General features: G+C 38.6%; 1 protein-coding gene across 3 annotated transcripts in view; it reads right to left on the bottom strand.

Annotated features, from left to right (window-relative positions):
* The window catches only part of CP (ceruloplasmin), a 58187-nt gene extending 32968 nt beyond the window's left edge, over positions 1-25219 (bottom strand). The window contains exons 1-10 of one of the 3 annotated variants that reach the window (XM_087870276.1): positions 25026-25219; positions 24739-24899; positions 17129-17376; positions 15130-15342; positions 14196-14369; positions 12122-12376; positions 10910-11081; positions 7924-8063; positions 6174-6326; positions 4429-4643 (exon numbers count right to left, since the gene is read on the bottom strand). In XM_087870276.1, the coding sequence (XP_087726402.1) occupies positions 4429-4643; positions 6174-6326; positions 7924-8063; positions 10910-11081; positions 12122-12376; positions 14196-14369; positions 15130-15342; positions 17129-17376; positions 24739-24881 (1713 nt within the window). In that variant the 5' untranslated portion in view covers positions 24882-24899; positions 25026-25219. Of the gene's footprint in view, positions 1-4428; positions 4644-6173; positions 6327-7923; positions 8064-10909; positions 11082-12121; positions 12377-14195; positions 14370-15129; positions 15343-17128; positions 17377-24738 lie in introns of all 3 variants that reach the window. The other 2 variants (XM_045812931.2, XM_045812942.2) reach the window with 2 other exon arrangements.
* Positions 25220-25642: the final 423 nt, after the last annotated feature.

Raw genomic sequence — 25642 nt, forward strand, 5'->3', positions numbered from 1 at the left:
AATAGAGAGGGAAACAAACAATAAGAGACTCTTTAGAACAAACTGAGAGTTGCTGGAGGGAGGGGATGGGGTGAGCTAGATGGGTGATGGGTATTAAGGAGAGCTCTTGTTATGATGAGCACTGAGTGTTGTTTTAAGTGATGAACCACTGAGTTCTACTCCTGAAACCAATATTGCCTTGTATGTTAACTAACTAGAATTTAAATAAAAATTTGAAAACAAACAAAAAAAGCCCACAGTGTTCAAGCAATGTTTTTCCCCAGAAGTGCAAGACTGGTTCAACATTAGGAAATCCTTAATGTAGTTGGTCATGCTTACAGGTCAAAGGAGAAAAGATACATAATAATTTTTTAAATAAAAAATTTTAAATAAAATTACATATTTTGGCACTAGATATTCCCTCCACTTTCCCCCAGATCTTTGCAAGGCTTCCTCCTTGAAATTTAGATCTCACCTCAAATATTACATTCACTTTATCTGAACTAGGATTTCTGTTCACTATCACATTACCCTAAATAGAAATTCCATGTTCATGGCTAGGAAGACTCAATACCACCAAGTTGTCAGTTCTTACCAATTTGATCTATAGATTTAATGCAATACCAATAAAAATACCAGAAAATTATTTCTGGATATAAACAAAGTGATTCTAAAGTTTATACAGAGAGGCAAAAGGCCCAGAATAGCCAACATAATACTGAAGAAGAACAAGGTTGGAAGACTGACACTTCCCAACTTCAAAACGTACTACAACACTACAGCAATCAAGACACTAGGGCATTTGTGAAAGAATAGACCAATAGATCAATGGAAAGAATGGAGAGACCAGAAGTAGACTCACATAAATTTAGTCAACTGATTTCTGCCAAAGAAGCGAAGGCAATACAGTGGAGCAAAGATAGTCTTTTCAACAAATGGTGACATAATAACTGGACGTTTACATGCAAAAAAATAAATAAATAAAAGAATATAGACACAGATCTTACATTCTTCATAAAAATTAACTCAAAATGGATTACAGACCTAAACATAAAATAAATAAAATAAATGTAAAATAAATAAAGTTCCTAAACGTTAACATAAGAAAAATCCAGATGACCTTGGCTATAACTCTTTAGATATAACAACACCTAAACACACAACCTGTAAAAGAAATAATTAATAAGCTGGACTTCGTTAAAATTATAGTTTATGCTCTATTCAAGATAATGTCCAGAGAAGTGAGAAGACAAGCCACAGACTGGGAGAGAATATTTGCAAAAGACACATCTGATAAAGAACTCTTATCTAAAATATCGAAGAACTTTTAAAACTCAACATTAAGAAAACAAACAACGCAATTAGCCAATAGACAAAGACCTTAACAGACATGTTACCAAAGAAGATACACAGATGGAAAATAAGCATATGAAAAGATGTCCTACTTCATATATCATTAGGGAAATGCACATTAAAACAACGGTGGGATACCACCTACTGGGACGACCAAAATCTGGAACACTGACCACACCAGATAGTGACAAAGATGTGGAACAACAGGAGCTCCTGTTCACTTCTGGTGGGAATACAAAATGGTATAGCCATTTTGGAAGACAGTTTGGTGTTCTCTTAGAAAATGAAATACACTTCTACCACACAGTCCAGCAACTGGGCTCCTTGGTAGTTACCCAAAGGAGCTGAAAACTTATGTCTACACAGAAACCTGCACATGAATATTTATGGCAGCTGTACGCATAATTGCCAAAACTTGGAAGTAACCAAAATGTTCCTCAGTAGGTGAATGGATAAACAATCTGGTACTTTCAGGCAATGGAACCTGATTCAGCACTAAAAAGGAATGAACTATTGAGCCATGAAAAAAAGACTTGGAGGAAACTTAAATGTGTATTACCAAGTGAAAGAGGCCAGTCTGAAAAGGCTATATACTGTATGATTCTAACTATACAACATTCTGGAAAAAGGCAAAACTATGAAACATTAAAAAGGCCAGTGGTTACTAGGTGTTGGGGATTGGGAGTAAGGGATAAATAGGTGGAACACAGGATTTTTAGGGCAGTGAAAATATTCTATATGATACCATAATGGTGGATACTTACATTATACATTTGTCTACACCCACAGAATGTAAACACCAAGAGTGAACTCTAATGTAAACTATGGACTTTGGATGATAACAATGTGTCAATGTAGATTCATCAATTGCAACACATGCACCCCTCTGTTGGAAATGTTGATATTGGGGAAGGCTGTGGGGGAGGGGGAGGGGATATATGGGGAAATCTCTACTTTCTTCTTAATTTTGCTGTTACCCTTAAAGTGTTCTGAAAAATTAAGTTGACAAAAATAATAATGAAAAAAATAAAAAATAAACTCGAAAGCTAAAAAATAAAAGGTGCTGTAGTAAGGGGATAGGTAAGAGGGGAGAAAGGATAGGAGCTAGACTTCTTTGAATATGCCTCTTTTTGTAGATTTGATGTTGGAACCAGATAAATATTTTACATTATTATAAAATAATATTACAATTTTTAAAGGCAATCCCTAGAAGAAATAGAAGTAAAATTAATTAAATAAACTTGTGTATCTGATGGGTAGCAAAACTACACAGAGAGGAGCTATTCCAAGTGACTTTAACTTTGTAATTTGACTGAACATCCCCAGTGGAATCTACTCTAAGGACAAAAAGGGCTGCAAACAAATCTAAATTGTTTTCAATAATTAGACTGCTGGCTGTAGTGCTGTAATTGTGATTTTGAGGCTGTTGTATGTTTATTGTGGGGTGAATTGAGTGAATGTTTACGTTGGTATCATTGAGAACTAAAATTTTTCAGTGCAGCTGAAGGGAGATACGGATGTAAGATTAATAAAGTTAAGTAAAAAAACAATAAGAATCCTTAGACCTGAATTTGAATAGAAAGTATCAGTATGAACTCATGATGAATTCTATTTTAAAAAATTTCGTTCTCCAGTTCTGCCCGGTGAAAAGGCCTAGAAACAATGATTAAGCCAATAGAAATGAGTGCCTGTGGTGCCCAGATTGTGATTCTAAAAATAACGTCTTACTGAAAAGAACTAGGGCATTTTGGGAGAAATGGCTAATTCCACGTCTGGCTCAGAAAGTGTGTAATATGAACCTAAAACAGCTTTTTATACTAAAAAAAATCAAGGAAGCTTCAAAGACTACCAAGGTCATATAAAAATGAAGGAATCAACCTGAACAAATCCCCTCAGTGGCAGAAAATAGGATATTTGGGGCACCAATAGGGATAATGTCAATGAATTCAACATACGAAATATTCTTAAATCCATGAGTTCACAACAGCACTTAACAAGAAAATAAATTTTTAAGAATCTTTGAAGTATGTTAGAGAACTATTACTTTGAAAATTTGTAAACAAAGGGAAAGAATCAGCATTTGTCATTTCTTTCTTTCTCAGACTAACCAAATAATCCATTAAGGGAAGTTTCTGCTAAATGAAGAAGAATGATGGGGTCAGGATGTTACTATTGTGCAATCCCTGATTAGTTAACAATCTAGGAAAGGGTCCTCAGTGGCTGACAACATTCCCAACTGTATAGTATATATTCCCTGATGGAAGTACCCAGTACCACACATGAAGTAGTTTTGAAAAAAAAAAAAAATCTAACCTGAATTTGATCAAACCTATAGATCTAGCCACTGATTATAGGAAATTGAGGGAAGGAGGAAGAAACATGCTGAATGACACCACAGGAATACGAGCAGTAAATCCAGGCATGGGAAACTTCCATAGAATAAATGACCCTTGCGACAGAAAAATGCAAGGAAATAACCTTGAGAAACACAACAACTGATTGCAATGAGTGTCATTATTTGGCTACTGTTTCAAACAACAAACGAAACAAGAGGCAGCTGGAAAAATGGGAACATTGATTGGAAATGTGATAAAATTTGATTAAAAATTGATGATACTAATATTATTATGATGATAATTCCAAGGTATGATAATTATATTGAAGGGATTTTTTTTTTTAAAAGAGTCCTTATCTTTTAAAGGTTCATATTACAATAGTGAGAGATAAAAACATGATGGAGTTAGGTATTTCTCTTTCCTGGTCAAATGGTCATTTCCTCCTTTCTAAAAAATGCTTTAAGCAATACTTTCCCTAGTGAATGTTGAGCGACCAATTTCATTTTTTATTTGTGTGTGGGAAGTCTAAATGTATCATAAAAGACCTTGGGTTCCAAGGAAAGTCTGTTTCCAACTCATCTTGAAATAATCACGTTAGCCAGAGATTCTCTACACAATAGAGCTCTTACGAGCCTGAGAAAAATTTGTAATAAACATTATGTGTTATATCCTCACTGTGTCAAAACCCAGAGTTTTCTTTGTAATAATGATAATTCAGAAGGATTGGGAAATCATTTTTATTTTTCCTCATTGGACTCACCGGTCTCCCATTTGCACGCAAACTTCCTTTCCTGCATATTTTCATTGGCCCGATAAGCCCAGTGAATATATCTTTGGTGGGATCCACAGCAGAATAATACATCTTAGATAGGCAGACAGGGTCTTTGTAAGTGGGTCCCACTTCTTTGGGGACAGTCCATTCGTAGGTGAATGTTTGTTTGGGTGCCACACGTGAAGCTGAAGGAGGAGGCACACCTGTGAGAAATATCACAGTGGAGAGTTAAATATGCTTTCTAATGTGGTCATTTGAGCCACCACGTAGACTAGACTGGCTTTAGTCTAAGACAACCCACTTCTCGGTTCCTTATTACGAATTAGAATGAAACCCTACTTGAATGGTGTCCACTTGTGCTCCTGTGTCAGGTCACGGATGGGTGTGATTTCCTTCAGGAAGCCTCCTTCTAACCAGTGATTCAAACACACCAAATTGGTGTGATTTGGTGCCTGCTATGGTCTGAATGTTTGTGTCCTCCTAGAATTCACATATTGGAATCCTAATGTCCAATGAGATAGTCCTAGAAGGTGGGGCCTTTGGGGGGCGTGATTAAACCATGAGACTGGAGTCCCCCTAAATGGGATTAGTGCCCTTACAAGAGAGATCCCACAGAGCTCCCTAGCCCCCGCTACCACATGAGAATACAGCAAGAAGTCTGAGACCCAGAAAAGGGTCCTCATCCAACCATGCTGGCCCCCTGATCTTGGACTTCCAGTCTCGAACTGTGAGTAATAAATTTCTGTTGTTTATAAGCCTCCCAGTCTATGGCATTTCGTTACAGCAGTCTGGGCAGACTAAGATAGGGCTGCTCTCACAGCCCCTGACAATGTGCCCAGAACTTTTCATGTTATATTATGTGTATTTCCTCCACGGATAGAAGGTAACCCTCCTGAAGCAAGCATTGTCTCTGTATTTCCCTTGCTAGAAAAACACCTGAAAAGAGGGGGTAATCCATACCTGTTCTATTGAACAACACTGAACTGAAAATAATTTCAGAACTAAAAGGTAACTGCAGATGATTCTGTTCAAATATCCTGATTTTATTCCTGGGGAAACTGAGGCCAGAAAGAATGAATAACTTGCCCACAGTCACACTGCAAGAGGTGGCAAAGGCACTATTCTTCATCAGTCAGCCTGACATATAAAAATACCCAAATGCGTGCATAAAATGGAATATTTGTGTCATTAAAGTTACATTAAAATGATTATAATGCCAAGGAAACAAACTCAGTACAAAAATACAATGACAGGTACTTATATACTATGATCTCAGCTACATTCAATATATATATTATATGTACACAGATGAAAGAGTAGGGGATTATATAAGAATATAAGAGTGGTTGTCTATAGAACTATAGATAATATTTTCAACTGTACCTTTTTATATTTTTCAAATATTCTAAAATGAGCATCTAATCTTATAATTGCAAGAACATTTTTCAAATCTAAAAATCACCCAAGCAGGACTCCAGAAATGTATTGATATAATCCCAATAAGTTACTCGCAGCATTTTCAAAACTCATCCAATTAAGGAAGGACAAAGTTCCAGACGCCTGTTGGAAATGGAAGGAGAAGAGATTTACTTGCTTCCTGGCAGATGCCTAAGAATGATAGATGAGCGGTATCCTCGGAAGTTCCTGCCTTCAGTTTTTGCAGGGCAGTTTTCCCCGGCTGACCAGCGCAGTGGGTTACTAAATGTTGTTTGGTTACAGAATGTTGTACTCACCTTCACTCAAGGGGTTGTGATGTGAGGTGTAGTACGTGCCCTCGTTGTTCTTACTGACCCTCACTCCAATTGGCTCAATACTGAGGGGATATGCTCCTTTGTTATGGAAAGTGACTCTGATGGTATCTCCCACCTCTGCCCAAATGACAGGACCTAGAGACAAAGAGAGCATTGTTAGTCTTCCTGGGTATACAACCTACAGAATACATTAAGAGTAATTTTCTTTGGCTTGTCCTCTGGCAGAAACTGCTGGAAGCAACATCTTCTTTGTGGCAAATGGAAAACCTGTTGGTTTGTTTGTTTTCAAGTTTATTATCAACAATATGGTGAGGCTAGAAAGAGGTAAGAAGTGCTGTTTGATTTAACTTCAGGTTAAGGAAACTTGTTATCATTTTTATCCCAGTCAGTTTACCAGCTCCATACATCGACAAGAAACTATCCCGTGTCTATACTCTCCTCATCCTAGTTTTCTGTTCGCCAGATATGTGATATTTTTCCCAAGATTCACGGAGCTGCTAGTTAAACCTTAACCATCCAAAAAGCGTAAATTAAATTGTCTTGGATGTGAAGAGTAACAATTTTGTGGATTTTCTGTCACCAAAATTAATATGGTTACCAAATATAGAATAAAAACATAGGTATATAGTACATATTTTATGTAATATATAAAATGATATTTATCGAGAGCTTCCCATGTGCTTTCCTGAGTGCTTATGTGTATTAATTCTTTTAATCCTTATAGCATCTTTATGAGGTAAGGACTGTTATTGTTATTTTTTTTAAGATTTATTTATTTATTTGAGAGAGAGAGAGAACATGTGGTGGGGAAGCAGAGAGAGAAAGAAAGAGAAGCAGACTCCCCACTGAGCGCGGACCTCCCGCCCCCGCCCAAGTGGAGCTTGATCCCACCACCCTGAGATCATGACCTGAGCTGAAACCAAGAGTTGGACACTTAACCAACTGAGCCACCCAGGCACCCCGGGACTGTTATTGTTATTATTGTTCCCGTTTTACAGAAAGAGAACAGGCATAGCAAACTGAGTGCTTTCAGAGGTCACACAGCTGATAGGTGAGGAGGGCGGATAGTCTGCATCCAGACTCTGTGGGCTCACCCGCCACATTCTGTCTAAGGGCCTGAGCAAGAACAGGTCTCTGGGCTGCGCATAAGGCTCTAAGACAGATCCAGCCTTTTTCGTTAATAGCCTGGATTTTATTTCTAGAGGAATGTAACTTCAGCTAAGAATAGAGGCTAATAGCTTTGTTGTCTGCTTAAACCAAGTCATAAACACACAATTCTCCTTACCTCTTGAAGAAAAAAAAAAGTCATCGTTTGGAGTCAGGAGAGTTTTTAATGATGAAGATTTACTATTGGTAATTTACACTGGAAAAAGTAATTAGCTGCTACATTTAATTATCGAATGACCTTCCACATCCTTAGTTTGTATGTGGAAATCATACTGAGGGTCCTGAAGTTTCTATTCTTTCTAAGTTTGGGTAGCCCAGGACAGGAGTACAGGGCACCTGGGTGGCTCAGTCAGTTAAGCGTCTGCCTTTGGCTCAGGTCATGATCCCAGGGTCCTGGGATCGAGCCCCACATCGGGCTCCTTGCTCAGCAGGAACCTCCTTCTCCTTCCCCCTTTGCCTCTTCCCCAGCTCCTGCTTGTTCTCTCTCTCTCTCAAACAAATAAATAAAATCTTAAAAAAAAAAAAAAAAGAGTGTAACAGTCATAAATATTCTGCATGGACTCACCCAGGAGGCCAAGATGTTCCTCTTCAGGGCCTCTCTTCTTTCGATTTGTGAAGGAGGCATCTGTGTACTCACGATAAACCAGCTTTTTATAAGATCCTCCAATTCTTGTAGTGCCCTGATTAAAAAATACCTCTGAAGCACTGCCAAGAGAAAAAGGGTTTAACAATGGAGTTGAAAGTAGAACAGAAAGCAGGCATTCACATAGGAAAAATTAAAGAACAAAAGTATGACCAGTGCTCAGAGGTAATTCTTATTTATGATTTGCCAAATATTCAAACAGAAGCAGATGGTACCAGGCACGTCATAGAAGGATATTCAATTAATGAATGGGGTATCATGATATAGAGGTTTCACTTTTTCAAGTGAAGTGAAAAATTTTAAGATGGCCCATGTCAATCCCTGATAGTTATTAATTGTTCTACAATAAAATCTTTTAAACAAATTATGAAATGTTTAAAAATACAGTAGCTACTCTTTATTGCATATCAGCACCAGCCTGGTACTTAGGAACTTTCATTTATTATCTGAAACTCATGTGATAAGGCAACCAAGTTGGCATTATTCTCCCCATTTTACAAATGAAGAAATTAAATTTCAGAAAGGCATTTGATTGCCAAAGCCATCCCATTCATCTCTTCTCCCATTTGATGAATGTATCAGACACCTGCTTTTTGCCAGGAACCTTGTTACTTGCTGAAGGCATAACCATAAGCAAGCTGGACCCATCCCTGTCCACAGGGACTTTACACCATTCAGAGAAGACGGACTAGGAACCAATCAACATAATACGATGCAATAAGCACAGGGAGTTATGGAGCAGTTCTCCTGGGGCTGAGGGAAGTGGTGGAAAGAGGACCCAAAGGCTTTCCAAAGAAGTGATTTTTAAAAATTATCTAGAGGAGAGTCAAGGTAAAAAAGATGAAGTATATGTGTGGGGAGAATAGGGTGGGTGTTGACAAAGAGGAAATACCCTGTGGAAGGCTCAGAGGAAAGAGTGAATAGGCATGTTTTACAAAGTATGACAGGAGCATAGCGTACAGGGCAGGGGAAAAGAGACAGAATGAGACAGAACAGAGACAATGAGGCTTGGAGAGATGGGAGGTGGGAAGCAGGACCTAGTTAAAGTGTCAGCATTCCATCCCAGAGCAGTGGGAACGCTTTGAAAGATGTGAGCATTCGGGAGTAGTGTTTTAAGAGGATCCCTCATGTGGGGAAAAAGTAGACAAGTGTTGGAGACATTGAGGATATAATGAGGCAGTACTTGAGGAGAGAAGGAGGGAATGGTGAAGTGGGGAGTCGGGGATGGCACTCAGGTTTTGGGCTTGACTGATGGATGCATAGTGATACTATTCACAGAGAGGAGGAAACTCAGATACACAGGGAAGACAATAGGTTCAGATTTGGACATACTGATTTGGAAGGGCCTCATCCAAGTGGGTTATATTTAAGCAATTTGAAATGCAAATCTACAATTTGAAGAACCTTCTGGGCTGAGATGCAGCTTTCGAGTCATTGCATCTGGATGTCAGTGTAGACTGGGACTTAAATCTCTGCTTCAGGAATCACAGACCTGGGTAGAGCCAGGCCCAGCTATTGACCTGTTGTGTGTCATTGAGTTACGTAACCTTTCCAAGTAGCTTGGTGGCAAATAAGACTTCCCTTAGGAGGTGATGTTTGAGCAGAGACTTGTAGCAGGGGTGTGGCATAAGCTCAACATTTTCGAAAGCTTACTTCGGGTGCTTTATGGAGGATGGACAGTAGGAAAGGAAGACTGAGCAGGGAAGAATGGCTGGGAGGCTCTGGAAGTCATTGAACATGGACAGGAGTAGTTTCTGTGAATCAAAGGACACTATCAAGAGAGTGAAAAGAAAACTTATAGAATGGGAGAAAATATTTGCAAACCATATATCTGATAAGGGGTTAATATGCAGAATATATAAAGAAATCATAGACTTTAACAACCACCAGCAACAAAAACAAAAACAAACAACCCAATTCATCAATGGGAAAAGAACTTGAACAGCTGTTTTTCCAAATCACCAGCAAGAACGTGAAAAGATGCTCAACATCACTAATCACCAGGAAAACACAAGTCAAAACCACAATAAGATACAACTTCACACCCAATAAGATGCCTATTATAAAAAAATGGAAAAGAAATATTGGCAAGGATGTAGAGAAATTGGAACCCTTGCACATTACTGGTGGGAATGTAAACTGGTTACAGCCGTTCCTCAAAAAATTAGAAACACAATTGTCCTATGGTTGAGCAATTCCATTCCTAGGCATGTACACAAAAGAATTGAAAGCAGGGATGTAAACAATACTTGTCCTTCCATGTTCATAGTTGCATTATTCACAATAGCCAAAAAGTAGAAACAACCCAAACTGTCATCAACGGATGGATAAACGAAATACGATACATGCATGCAATGGAATATCACTGAGCCTTCAAGGGGAACGAATGCTACAACATGGATGAACTGTGGAAACATTGTGTTAAGTGAAATAAGCCAGACAAAAAAGGACCAATACCGCATCATTTCACTTGCATTAAGTGCCCAGAATAGGCAAATTCATAGAGACAGAAAGTAGAAGTTATTAGAGATTGGAAAGCTGCTGTTTAGTGGATACAGACTTTCTATTTAGAATGATGACAAAGTTCTGGAAATGGATAGTGTGGATGATGCTACAACTTTGTGAATGTACTGAATGCTGCTCTATTTTCACAAAAGGAAAGCTAATGCATTGATCAGTCTAATTGTATTCAGTATTTTCTGAGGAATTTGTTGAGCATTTGGTAATTTTTAAAACCATTTTCTTTCATGAACTCAAAAGTCATATTTCTTAAACTGGGACTCATACCAAACACCTTGATAAATATTTAGCAGGCTAAATTTCAGGTACTAATTAAAATGTTAATTGCTGAATCCATCTTTCTTTTTTTAGGGAGGCATATTTTGAAATAGTCCTTTTTCTGAATTACCTTCCAGGAGCTGTTAAGCTTTCTTTGGTGAAGACGTCTATTCCAGAAGGTGCATAGTTCCAGATGATTTCCTCAGCAGCGATGTAGTAATGTCTAACATGTTTCCCACGGATATTGTCCTCTGATGAAGGCTTGTTACAGTCTTGTACCTGGAAAAAGGCCTGGAGCCCAGCTGAAAACCACACGGAAGGAGACATTGGTTAATGAAGCCAATGGTTTTCCCCTCCTATTGCCTTGTAAACACTGCTGGTGAAATAACAGATAGAAATTGAAGAAATAGATAGCTAGAAACAATATTAAAAATGATAGTAAACAGGGTAAGTGATTTACTGATGGAAAAATCAAGCAGTAAAACTTCTCCATATGGCACAGAGAAATCATATACTAGTATTTTTTAAAAATATGGTACCAATCTCTGTGGAGTTTCACTTGGGAGGTCTTTTGATGAGAAAAAAAAGGCACATTAATAGATAATTATTGAAGAAAGGTTTGGCCATATTTTAAGGGGCAGGGTGGAGTGGAGGAAGAGGAATAGAATGAGCATATATGATTATGGTTCTCAGACAAAATAAAAATGGATATGTACCCAGTGTGCTGGGTCTTCTGAGGCCAAGGTCATATTTAGTAAGTGAGGTTATGTTCGAAGGTCCAATTAACATACCAAAAGACCCAGATTAAATTTAATTTCTTCAGGAGATCAATATTACAAACTAATACTTTTTCAAGAACTAAGAATGTTCTTATATTGAAGAGATGGAAGAGGAATTTAGCAAATTAAACCAAGGAGTAGATGGATTCAAAGAACAAAGTTGGTTATATTTGATAGAACCAAGTAAAAAAGAAAAAAAAGAGCTACTTTTCAGCACCACATGCAAATCTTCTGGTGTTTACAATATTGTGTATCTTATAAAGCTGAGAAGTTGTATACAGAACAATACTTTTAGGATAGAACTACCCATTCAGAACCAGTTGTTCTTTTCCCCAAATTAATATATTTTCAGATTTCATTACTTTATAAAATTCCAGTCTTTGTTATTAGCTTATGATGCATACTGTCATAGGAATAAAATTAAGTTACCAGTTCAAAGCTCAGATTATTCCAAAGATATTTAACTTTTACATTAAGATTCCCAATAATCACCCCATTAGTGGTATAACTGAGACATGACACTTATATCAGCTGACCGCTCATTTTCACTAAAGATGCCTTACCTTTCAGGTGGTTTAGATTCTGACAGCTAAGCAGCCATTCTCCAGGATTCTGGGCCACCATAAAAGCTTCGAAGAGGGTAGCAGGAAAGAGATTGACCGTATCAATCCGGTAGTTCTTATTAGTCAACACTTGGCCGTGGAAGAAAGCTGCGTGCACATCCACTTCATTACCCATACCAAAAAGATACCATCTGACTCTGTCCTCTGCACACATGGAGAGTCCTGGGAGACTTCCAAAAGTGTATCCGTTCACAGCTGTAAGCCAAGAGCAGAGATTGTGCCTCAGAGACATTGGTGCCTGGGATAGTAAAAGTCACCTTTATAGAAACAGGATGAATTTGGGATGGAAAATACCTGGCACACATCTTGCTGCTATTCCTCCGTCCTGTACCCCCATCAGACATTGCTAATCAATCACGATGCTCTTATCTTAGACCTGTATTCAGCCTCAGGAATTTTGTCAACAAGCATTAGCAGATGAACACGGCACTGAGGATGAATCCTGTTTTCCCTCTCCGTTAGAAGCTGTACACATTAGTAGGTGTATATGTGTGTGTATTTGTAAATGCAAATATGTGCATAGATACACACATACATACAAAATGTACACACATAAATTTTAAAAAGACTGCAGGTTATTTAGTAATCAATCATGTATCATGTTGATAGTGGTAATAGGAATGCTTTCAATGTTCCCTTTTTGCTTACAGAACTCTGCCAATTTTCTACAGTGAATGTGATTTACTTTTGTAATAAGAACATGAGGAAAGCTTTTCTTTCTTTTTTAAAGATTGGAAGAGATGTGAAGGAGGAAAGAAGAAATGCTGGGGAAGGATAGCAGGGACCGGTACCAGAGCCACAAAGCCCCAAAAGTTCAAAGGCAGGCTGACCTAAGACCCTTTGAAGAAACTTAGGCTCACTATTCACACCAGGTGGTCCTGGAAGTAAGGTGGGAATTGGATCTGGGAAGTACGGAGAATGTACCTGATACAACAGAGGTACAACCAGACCTCCCCAGACTTTTTGAGTATCTTTTTCTAACATCTATTTTTGATTGGTGCGTAACAGAGGCAGGATTGAAGTATAGAAAGACACCTTCTAGCCAGAAACAAGCAAAAGTTCAGGAGAAAACTCTGTACTTCGTTAGTTATGTTTCTGCGTTGGTAGTTATTTTTGTATTCTCAGTTTCTGAGTAAAGATTATTTTGAAGAAGTTACACACAAACAACAATCTATACTCATTGGTCTAGTGGTGTGAAGAGATGTGATTTCTTATGCAAATTCTGAGTGATAGACAACCTTACTAAGCTTATTATTTTGTGTCTGGGGACATAATTAAGAATTAAGGAGAAGCCTAGGCAGTAAAGAAAGCATTTCTAGAAGAAATAAAATTAATTGAAAGAGAAAAAAAATGATACAGAGGAAAAATGTATATGTAAAAGAAATACCTTTTAGTACTAGTGGTTTGAACTATTTTCCCAAATACAGTTCAATGCTTTATGATATAAGTATAATTTTAAGCATTTCATTTAATAATTTTAAGCTGCCTCAAATAACTTTTGGAATGGTTTGGAGGATAAACAAATACATAAATAAATATGACACACGTATACATTAACCCTAATTGATGATGCTTTCTCCTTATTAGTTTGGGAACAATTTGGTATATTCAGTTTTACCAGGCACAGAGTTTTGATTTGATCTGTTCAGCTGAATATGAAGTTGCATGTTTAATATACCTTCTTATCAAGGCCAGACTAGAAACACACTACTTAAGGACGCCTGGGTGGCTCAGTCGGTTAAGCATCTGCCTTCAGATCAGGTCATGATCCCAGCATCCTGGGATCGAGTCCCACATCAGGCTCCTTGCTCAGTGGGGAGCTGGCTTCTCCCTTTGCCTGCCACTCCCTCTGCTTGTGCTCTCTCACTCTCTCTCTGTCTCTGACATGTAAATAAGTAAAAATCTTAAAAAAAAAATAAGGAAGCACACTACTTATTCATGTGAAGGATAAACCTAGCAGACTTAATGGATCAAGAAAAATAAGATAAAATTAACACAGCTTCTATAATCTTACAATGCATCCTGTTACTCTCCTGGAAGTCTTCATTGTCTTTGTCGACTTTCTCTGGTTCAGAGCAATAGGTTTTAATGTTGTCATCTAGGTACCAGCTGAGATTTTCATCCACCACAGAAAACATCACCACAAATTCTTGGTCAATATTTTTTTCTTTTTCATAATCCAGAGAATCTGAAGTGAAAATTACTATTTTAGTAGAAGTTAATCTTTAGCATGTATTTTTAGCAGGTGATTTATAGCTTTAAAGATTTATTTTTCTTATAAAGCACAAATCTGGATTAGCCACTTCCGTTTTACAGACATGGAAATCCTAGGAAATTTTATGGTCGGTATCCTGGGCTTGGAGATCCTCATATATCTGGATGTCCACTGACCACATAACTATTCAAGACTTTTTGGCAAATGAGAAGGTTGGAATTTAAAGTTGTGTGTACATCTTCTGGTGCATACAGCCATACGGTGAGACACTAAGTCTTTGCAGGTAACTCATTATTCCAGGAAGAATTAGATTTCGAGCTCTTGAGCTATGTGGTGTTTTTCATGATGCTAGAAATAGGTACTGTGATCTTACATTCACCAACACAATACAGATAACTGCAGACCGAACACCATGGAGTGCCGCTAATGCGTCACACTCAGTAGTCCCACATCTCTTCAACACCACTGATGGAACTTGGGGACAGCAAACCTACCTTCCAGGAAAGCATGTTTCTTGCAGTTTAGCAATGTGTGGGAATGCTTGTTCCATTTATCCGTTCTTCTTTTCCTGCCCTGCTCTTTCTTTCCTTTTTTTCTAGAATCACCCCCTCTCAACCTTACCTACTCAATCGTAACACAGAAGACTTGACTTATATTTAAAAAAAAAAAAAACCAAACTGCCCCGTCTCTTGCCTTTTGGTCATACATCATGATCAACAATGAAAAAATGTACCTTTTTTACAGATTATCAAAGGTCCGATGAGTCCTGAGGCGATATCTTTTGGAGCGTCAATGTGGGAATGGTAAATCCTGGTCACACAATTACTGTCTTCCTCACCGGGACTTTGGTCTTGGTTGGCGTCCAATACATATGTGTACTGCTCGCCTGGATACACTTTGTCATCTGCTTTGTAAAAATCTGTGGTGTTATCAGGATAGATGGCCCCTAGGAGGCAATACACGATAAAGTTACAAAGTTAATGTATTTGAACTTAAATGAGAGACTAGATGGTCCATTAATTTATTCAGCAAACATGTATTCAATTTCTAGGATGTGTCCCCTTGGGGATGTAGTGATGTCCTGTTTGAACAGAGAGGAGTGAGAGGCTAATGACTAGGGGGTCTGGCAGCTTCACAGAAAATTTGGTTATTATTTTTGATACTTACTGAATCTTAAAGGAGTAGTAATAGATAGAGAATAGTGGCTTTTTGTTTGCAATTTAAAGAACCACCTTTGCTCTGGGTCATGGTATGGAAGCATGAGCAAAATGGCTACTCTGTCTTATAATTTGAAACATCTTATATGATATAAATTTTTGCCCATGAAGTAACTACAGATTTTTAAAAATTTTGTACTTTCAATTTTGGAAATTTCCAAAAACGTGTAAAAGTTGAGAAAATAATATGATGAACTTCTATGTACCCATCACCTGAGCTTTAACAATGATCAACTCAAGGCCAATCCTGTTTCATCCTTACACCTACCTACTCTTATCTCCATCACCATCAAATTATTCTAAAGCAAATCCCAGGCATCATATCATTTCATCTGTAAATACTTGAATATGTACCTCTAAAGGATAAGGACTCTTTTTTATTTTTTTAACAGAAACACAATATAACTACCATACCTTAAAAATGAGTAATGCCCTAATATACCATGAAATTGTAAAAAAAAGAAATAAGATGGCAGTCAGCCTGTATGCCATGAGTATATTTATTTGTTTCAGAAGAATAAACAAAAATATATGGTCAAAACAATCACCTTGCAAAGCAATACCTCTTTAAAAAAGAAAACAAATAATTTTAAAAAATCGAACTTTATCTTCATTTTTAGACTTAATCCTTATAATTTCAATTAGCATGGCCTCCGCATTTTCGCTTATGATAATATGTGACATTCATTGAGCTATTACTATGTACTATTATTGTCCCTATTTTATATATGAGGACACTGAAGCACACAGAGAATTTAAGTAACTGGCCTAAGATCCTTCAGCCAATAAAAGGCAAGGCTGCACTTGAAACTTGGTCCATTACTTTCAGAGCCTTTGCTCTTACCCACAACAAAATACCATCATCATCATTACCATCATCAAGTATTAAAAATGAGATCAGAGACACCAAACCTAATCTGTGTTCTTCCTGTACCATCTTTAAGGTTTCTAAGGCCTACATTCCAATGACCTTTTGGTTAATTTTATTTCAGCTGTGGCTCTTGGGTCATGCAGCCATGTGTACCATTTGGCTGACGTAGGAGACTATTCTGACTGCCTGAGCTGAAACAGAGTTGATCCCAAGTTAGGATGCCACGTGACAATGGCCACAGTATGTTCACACGTAGGAACTTCAGAGGTGAGAAAATCTCTACGTCGAGTCCTGTTTCCTCCCTCTGGACGTTTGCCTTTTCTAGGCCTTAATGCCCATTGCCTAGTTCTCTCATTCTCTTTGGCTGGCGAGTTACGGGGCGCTGGGCGGGAAGTCCCAGTTCTCACTGACTCACTCTAGCAGTCTACCTGGAAATCCCACGCTCACACTTCACACAAGCAAGTGCAACCAAGGGAAACTCAGCATTATTACGATGAACCAAAATACTTCTTAATAAAGTCGCTTGGAGCTAAATGACAGTTATAGATCTTATCCAGGAGGGGAGGCCATAATCTTAGAAGTTAAAAAAGTGCCCCTACTGAGAATTAAAAGGAAATTCCAGCTAGAATATGAGCTGAACTTACCCTCATGTTCCTTATGGTAAGTTATTCCGTGTGGATGAAAAGTGTAGGGCCTAGAGGCAAAGTTTTTTAAGTGTACATAAACCTCATCTCCAGTTTCAGCTTTGATAATAGGGCCTAAAAACCCCAGCCAGGTAGGTTTTTCTATAACCGTTGTAAAGGTTTTGTCTGTGTACTGAAGATAAAGGGCCTTCTTATAGAACCTTCCAATTCTATCTGGGCCATTTTGAAGGTAGATATCGGAGTGTTCCCTGCAAAGGAAAGAAGACGACTCTATCAGAAGCCATCATTTCGGGGGTAACATTATAATTATAACATCTCATATAACTAAAGAGAGATTAATAATCACATCACATTAAATGTTTGCCTTTGTCATATGGATGCTTCCAAAAAATGAAGAGGTGAGCGGGTACTTACCCTCATATTTTAATTATGTGAGGCGTCTCATATCAGGTGTGTAGCAGAGAATCATGGTGTATCTTACCAGAGCATTTTTCTACAGGATTTTTATGTTAAAGCCCAGACGCATTATGAAATAGAATACAAAGTTAAAGTGAAATATTAAGATAAATATTAAGACATTACTCACTTATGGTATACATTTCAGCTACTAGAAAAAAAATGAGTTTATAAGCAGTTAATCTGGATATTTGAGACTTCAACGTGTGCATATATTTTTTTCCTATGTAAATAAAATTAAAGACACTAAATTAATTAATTTGTATTTCTTTTAGCAGCACTAAACCAAGATTGGAATTGATGCATGCAATATATGTGGGTTTTAAAATTATCTTTGGATTCAAATTACCGTTACGTTCTTTTAATCCCTTGCTACTGAAAATACTTGAACACTAGATGGTTACATTCTGCTTAGTGGCTGATTCATAGTTGCTCAAAACTTTTCTAAACATATTAGCAAATTAAATTATAACTGGGTCAGGGGAACAAGGCGAGGAGGAGAAAGACAAGAAAGGAAAAGAAAGAAAGTGAGTTTGGTATTTGAACTTTTAAAGTGCTTCTTATGTTGTCCTTAACAGAAGGCTCTGGATAGCTCAGGGAGATCGATTTGTGGGTAACACCATCTACCAACATTTAGGAGAACCCACTTAAAACCTGGACTTTGGTAAGCCCCGCCGCAAATGGATCTCTTCCAATAGAACAAACACTGTGAACGCTCAGGCTGATGATCTGAGGTTTGTGTTTCTTCGTGAGTGTGTGTGTGTGTGTGTGTGTGTTGCCAACTTTTCACCACAGTGACTTTGATGCCTTACGGTTTCTTCTCAATCCCCATGGAGCCGGAAGATCTGACTGGAGAATAAACCTCGTCACTTCCTCAGCTGCAAGCTCACCGGAAAGAGTGAGAGAGACTTCTCCTTCTTTTTTCAAGACAAGAGGAGGGCTTGTCTGGGAGCTCTGGACTAACGTTGCTGCAGAGTTTAAAGGCCTCGCTGTTCAAAAAATCTAGGGTTGCAGCCTAATATTTCCTGAGTTTTAGTGTGCCTGGGAATCTACTGAAGGCCTTGATGAAATGCAAGCCCCCGAGTGCCAGCCCCGTTGATTCCGATGGTGCGCGTCTGGGCTGGGCCTCAGGCATTCGTGGTTACTAACAAACACCCCGTGTGTCCTGCTGTGGGCGGGCAGCTCTGGGCCATGGGCAACCTGAATACGGGACACTCCGAAGTGAAGGGGAAGAGAGCTGCCTCATCCCAGAGGCAGTGGGATTTCTTGGGACAGTGAGACAGAAAAGTGGCAGGTTCTGTTTCCAGACCATACCCTGGCAGTGGCCAGACCTCTGTGGGTATAGCTGCATGAGGACATCAGATTAAATCTGAGTGCTGGAGCCAATGAGCAATAGCTGCTCTGCCGTGGTTTTGGTGGCTGAGCGTGGGCAGCAGCAGTGGGTGCCGAAAATAGCAGAGCACCATGCCCTGGATTGGAGTATCTCATCGTTGTCACCGTAAATCGAGGACGCCATCTTTCCTGGATTGCGTGAACCCCAGGCTTCTCAAATTGTTCACTGAGAAATGAACCCTGTTGATGGGAAGGGGGCCAAGCTGGAAGTTAGAAAACAAAGAAGTGACATCTTTTGCTTCATTTCTCCTAATTGTTTTCATTTTCTAATTGTGTGTTGGAGTTTCCATTTCATTAGAATAAAATAGAAAAACGAATTCAGAAAGACTCAGAGGGACTTCGAGGACATCAAAATGCATGGGAAAACAGCAGGACAGGGGGTGAATTCTTCCTCTAACACTGCAGCGTTAACATGAACAGGAGTCCTAATAAGTAGATGTTTGAACAACAGCAAAATTCTGAGGCACTGAAGGCCACTGAGATTAAAAGCAAATTCATCCAGATGGGACTGCATGAGGAGGTTCATGAGAGTACAACTTGAGGCAGGCTCACAGTACAAAGATGGAGTTCCTCTCTGGTCGCCCCAGCAGACCCTGGCGCACTCAGTCTTACACAGGCCCATCCAAGTCTGAGGGGAAGCGTTCTCCAGTGTCTCCTAGTGGGAGGAGATTGGTCCTGGTGATACTTAAATTGAGATTCTAATCCATGTTCGAAAATGCCCTCTTTTTTTTTTTTTAAGATATTATTTCTTTATTTGACAGAGAGAGAGGCAGCGAGAGAGGGAACACAAGCAGGGGGAGTGGGAGAGGGAGAAGCAGGCTTCCCGCTGAGCAGAGAGCTCCACGCAGGGCTTGATCCCAGAACGCTGGTATCATGACCTGAGCCGAAGGCAGACACTTAATGACTGAGCCACCCAGGCGCCCCCGAAAATGCCCTCTTGATACACATTTTACATAGGCCCTCAAATTCTTAAGGCTTCACTCAAATATACTGTGTATATATATTTTCTGAATGTGACTCGGAAACACTTGAGAATATGTAACATCCCGTTTCAATGAAATGCAGTGGATTTTGTTGGAATGCCTTTGTTGCTCAAAAGTTGCCCTGTGTCAATCACCTCCTCATACAGGAGGAGCCTTGTCTAAGCCTCAGGATTCACTCTTTGTACACAGAGATTTGGGGGAGGCAAAAACTGCTTTTGAAATAATTGATCTGAAGTTATAACATATTCTGGGTTTTTAACATTTGGAATTCTTCTTACATACACAGCAATATGCAAAATATGTTTCCCATCTTTTTTTTTTTTTAAATAAAATTAACTTAACCAAATTGGGAAATATTTCATATCACGTGATATTCTGAGGGAGGTCTATTTGATTATGTTCTGTCTCCAAAGGAACATCAAAGGATCATTAGAAGATGTCTATTTAATTTCAAGAGCACAGCCTGGGGACAAGGGTCAGTTACTGGAAACTTGCAGGAAGTTTGCCAGTCAGATATTCAGTCAAAAGAATCCATTATAGTTGATCTTTGAACCAGATAATTCATATTAATTGTAGTTCTTCCTGTTGAGAATTGTAACATGCTCTTTTCTACTCATTATAATAGATACTGTCTCCCTCTCAGTAATCACATCCCTCTTTTTTATCCCCCCAACTTCTAGAATCCTATAGTCAACCCTTATAATTTCTGGTAGAGTCACACTCAGAAGTGAGTTTTTAATGGTAGTGGAATTAAAAAAAATTTTTTTACACTGCCTTAGTGATGATAATAATGCTACATCCTTCCATAAATTCAGAAAGCACTTGAGTGGTCTTGGTGTATGTTTAGACATGGCTACTAAAATGTAGGTAATATATGGGAAAAGTTTCTGGGTTCTTGGCTTCATCAGTGGAGACACAGAACATTAGTTTTCTATTGCCAAATAACAAATGATCACATAGCAGCTTCAAACAACACCAACTGATTATTTCACAGCTCTGGGGGTCGGAAGTCTGGCACGGCGTGACTGGCTTCGCTGCTCAGGTTATCACAGGGCTGAATCAAGGTGCTGGCTGGGCTGAGCACTTATCTGGAGGCGCTGGAGAATTCCACTTCCAAACTCGTTCAGGTTATCAGCAGAATTCAGTTCACTGTGGTTGTAGGATCGACATCCGCACTTGCTGGCTGGCTGTAAGCTGAGGACCTTACCCAGCTCCTCACAACCACCCATATTCCTTCTCAAGCGGTCTCTTCCAAATGCAGGTCAGCAGCGGTTTGTTGAATCACCTCAAATCTCTTCTTCCTCTTCTTCCACTAGGAATTCTCTGGTTTAGATGAGGCACACCCAGATCATCACCCCATCTTATTTTTATTTTAACTAATTAATTAATTTAATTTCTTTATTTAAATTCAATGTTGTTAACATATACTGTATTATTAGTTTCAGGGGTAGAATTGAGTGATTCATCAGTTGCATACATCACCCAGTGTTCATTACATCAAGTGTGCTTCTTAATGCCCATTGCCCAGTTACCCCTTACCCCCACTTACCTCCCCTCCAGCAACTCTCAGTTTGCTTCCTCGAGTTAAGAGTCTCTTATGGTTTGCCTCCCTATCTATTTTCATCTTATTTTATTTTTCCTTCCCTTCCCCTATGTTCATCTGTTTTGTTTCTTAAATTCCACATATGAATGAAATCATATGGTGTTTGTCTTTCTCTGACTGGCTTATTTCCCTTAGTGTAATACCCTCTTGCTCCATCTTGCAAATGGCAAGATTTCATTTTTTTTGATGGCTAAGTAATATTCATTCATCTGTCAAAAGACATCTGGGCTCTTTCCATATTTTGGCTATTGTGGATATTGCTGCTGTAAACATTGGGGTGCATGTGCCCCCTTCGAATCACTATGTTTGTATCCTTTGGATATATACCTAGAGGGCAATTGCTGGGTCATAGGGTAGGGTCACTTGAGGAACCTCCATACTGTTTTCCCAAATGGCTGTACCAGCTTGCATTCCCACTAATGGTGTAATAGGGTTCCCCTTTCTCCCCATCCTTGCCAACATCTGTTGTTTCCTGAGTTGTTAATTTCAGCCATTCTGCCTGGTGTGAGGTGGTATCTCATTGTGGTTTTGATTTGTGTTTCCCTGATGATGAGTGATGTTGAGCATTTTTTCATGTGTCTTTTGGCCATTTGTATGTCTTCTTTGAAGAAATGTCTGTTTATGTCTTCTGCCCATTTCTTGACTGAATTTTTTGTGTTTTGGGTGTTGAGTTTGATAAGTTCTTTGTAGATTTTGGATACTAACCCTTTATCAGAAAAGACATTTACAAATATCTTCTCCCATTCCTTAGGTTGCCTTTTAGTTTTGTTGACTGTTTCCTCTGCTGGATCATCACCGTATTTTAAAGTCAACTGTGCCATTGAATATAATACAGACCATGAGAGTGATAGCTCATCGTATGTATGGGTTCTGGAGGTTTAGGGACACCTCCGGTGTGCTGGATAAGGAGATGGGGCCTTTGGGATGTGCCTAGGTCATGAGAATGAAACCCTCATAAATGGGATTAGTGCCTTATGAAAGAGGCTCCAGAGAGATTCGTAGCTTCTTCCACCATGTGAGGATGCAGTGAAAATGCTATGAACCAGGAAGAGAGCTCTTACTAGAATATGGCCATGCTGGCACCTTGCCTTTGAACTTCTCAGCCTCTAAAACTGAAAAATAAATTTCTGTTGTTAATAAGCTACCCAGTCTGTGATATTTTGCTGTAGTGGCCTGAACAAACTAAGACTGCTGGACATGCTGGTAATCAGGGTCAGAGAAGGGAGAAACAAGCTGCTACCTAAACTCATCTTTACAAAAAGTTTAGTATCGTATGAGCGAAATCGCTAAAGCTCTATTCAATAGTCACAGTTTAGATATATTTTAAGAAAGATCACAGGCAGAGGGAGCAGTGTCATTTAGAGCCACATGGCTCTAGGCTGTTGTTGAAGCCACGGATTGTCAAACCAATGTTGTGCAACCTCCCTAAGCACAGACAAGACACAAGAGTATTTAAAACTAAAGGTATTCTCTGTCCCCCAGTCCCCCTCCCCGGACATCCTTAATAAACTCCCTCTCTCTTCTCTCACTTCTGGAATTACAGACTTCTTTATTGAAGCATGCTTGGGTCGATGTCTTGCACTTAGTTTATGTCCAGTAAAGCTGATTTGGTTTTGGATCATGAATAATAGCAGAAGAATGGCAGATGCGGGCATGGAGTACAGCAGTACTTTTTTAAAAAAATGTGTTTTTTCCCTATAGAAACCATATATAATTTACATTGTATTTAATCAGAAAATATAGCATTCACACAAAATAGTTTGGTGAAGTCATGAAAATAGGTCATATTCCTAAGAAGAGAATACTACCTCAAAACCAGGTTTTAAAAAAATTATTTTTTTTAAAGATTTTATTTATTTATTTGACAGAGAGAGACAGCCAGCGAGAGAGGGAACACAAGCAGGGGGAGTGGGAGAGGAAGAAGCAGGCTTCCAGCGGAGGAGCCTGATGTGGGGCTGGATCCCATAACGCCGGGATCACACCCTGAGCCGAAGGCAGACGCTTAACGACTGCGCCACCCAGGCGCTCCTGGGTTTTAAAAAAGTTATTGCAAGATGTATTAGTTTTGTTTACAATCAGTTACTTTTAGGTCAGAAACTTTTCTTACTGTATATTACTAAATTAATAACTTAACAATTAGATATTATTATCAGCTATGCATTTATTTTTTACTATGAAAAATTTCAAACATACATAAAATGAACAAGAATAGAAATACCTGTCAACAGAATCAACGGTTATAAAAATCGGCATACCTGCTTGGCTATTTTTAAAGATGTAATCTTAGCAGCTGATGGTCATTGTGTTCATTTGTGCTTTATCACCATTAAAATACATTTTTAAAAGTAGTGAGTATTGGGTGTGGTGATAAATATTTAATTAGCATTATTAAAAATGATGACCTCCGTATAAACTTCCATTATAAAAATGTCAAGGAGAACTATACTCTTCCTTTTCTGTATGGTGACTATTGCTTGAAATAAGGGGGCTTTCACCTAAAACATGAAAACATTTAAGTTACACAGAGTTTTTGGGGGGACCATCACAATAGATATTTCATATTTTTTGTACATGTGTGATGGACCAAGCACTGTACTAAGAGCTTTACATGCACCCATTCTTCAAAGAACCCTGTGAGGCATTCTTTATCTCCATTTTACAGATTAGCAAGCTGAGACTGAGAGAGACAAACTGAATTAACTGTGTGGAGTCATCCGACAAGTACTGGGGGCAGTCATATTTGTTAAAATTGTGTTTGATTTCTATAAATGATGTTTTAAAGGATTAAAAAACATTTTATTCTTACCTACTAGTAATCAATAAATGGCATGATAAGCATAACATTTTACACTGTCATTATTTAACTTAAGGATCTTCTGCATAAACAGACAAGAAGATAGAACCCTGATGAGAGACAAAATAATAATCAGAGGAGATAATAGGGAGCGCCCACAGACCCCCCCCAGGACCGAAGGGAAAGGAGTAGGGCAGCCTTTCCCCCTTACCAAAAAATGCCCAGAAATTTAGAGGAGATTTAGAAAACTCTCCTGGATCTCCAGTCCACATTTTGCAGTTTCTATATGCAACAAACTAATAAAATATTTTATCTTATTGTCTTTATTTTTTAACTGATAGTTTATAAATTTGGTCTGTAAACAATGAAAATAGTAACTTACGTGTCGACTGAGATAAGTTTCTTCTCGTTGTCAGAGGCATAGTCCCAAGTCGTTTCAATAATTCCGATGTAATAATGCTTCTCTTTCCCCCAGGCTGAGTTACTATATAAAACTAGAAAAATACTCAGCCACAAAATCTTCATTTTTTTTCCTCTTGGAGCCTTAGAAGCAATGAAGTGAAATCAGAAGCAGGCAATTTTATACTTTCTTCCTTTATTTGCTTGACTGACACAACTTAATGTTGCACAAAAGTAAATTGTTTCGTCAAAGCAAATAACGTTTCCCACCTCAGCTCAGTTCTCGTAAACCCAGAAAGAAAAGTTTCCTGTTGCCAGGCTTCTCTGATTACAAATAAAAAGTCAACAGTGATTGTTGGAGCCACTAGAGTGTGCATAACTCTGCTTTCTCCCGTTTATTGTGTAAATTCCAGGAGGGCAAGAATCATCTCTAAATGCTCCCTTTGTTCCTCGAACAATAAGCCACAGTATAGTGCCCTGCACGCAGTGAACTCTTAATAAATCAGGAGGAAATTATGCAAAGTGGCTTTAAACATGTCACTCTTTACTTTTGAAACGGCTTACAATACTTAGTTGCAACTTGATGATACAGAACATGATACTTAGCATGCCAAATTTAAGTACCCCACAATAAGAATCTTATTTTGAAGGATTTATCTATTTTGCATGCTCTGCACACATCTGCAGAGAAAGCTTACCGTATTATTCTGATTGCTATATGCAAATAACTAACAGAGCGTAACAGGGGTTGATAACTCTGCTTTATTGTCAAAGAAATCAGACATAAGTACATCTGTTTGCAAAGGCAAAGGTTGGTCTTAGTAAACAGAAGTTTATTATCAGAAGTAAACAGAAGTTTATTAACAGAAAATCCTGGTTGTTAACAC

This window comes from Ursus americanus, chromosome 20 (assembly GCF_024610735.1).
Source record: "Ursus americanus isolate L20-20 chromosome 20, mUrsAme1.1.p, whole genome shotgun sequence".
In the NCBI taxonomy this organism is placed as follows: domain Eukaryota; kingdom Metazoa; phylum Chordata; class Mammalia; order Carnivora; family Ursidae; genus Ursus; species Ursus americanus.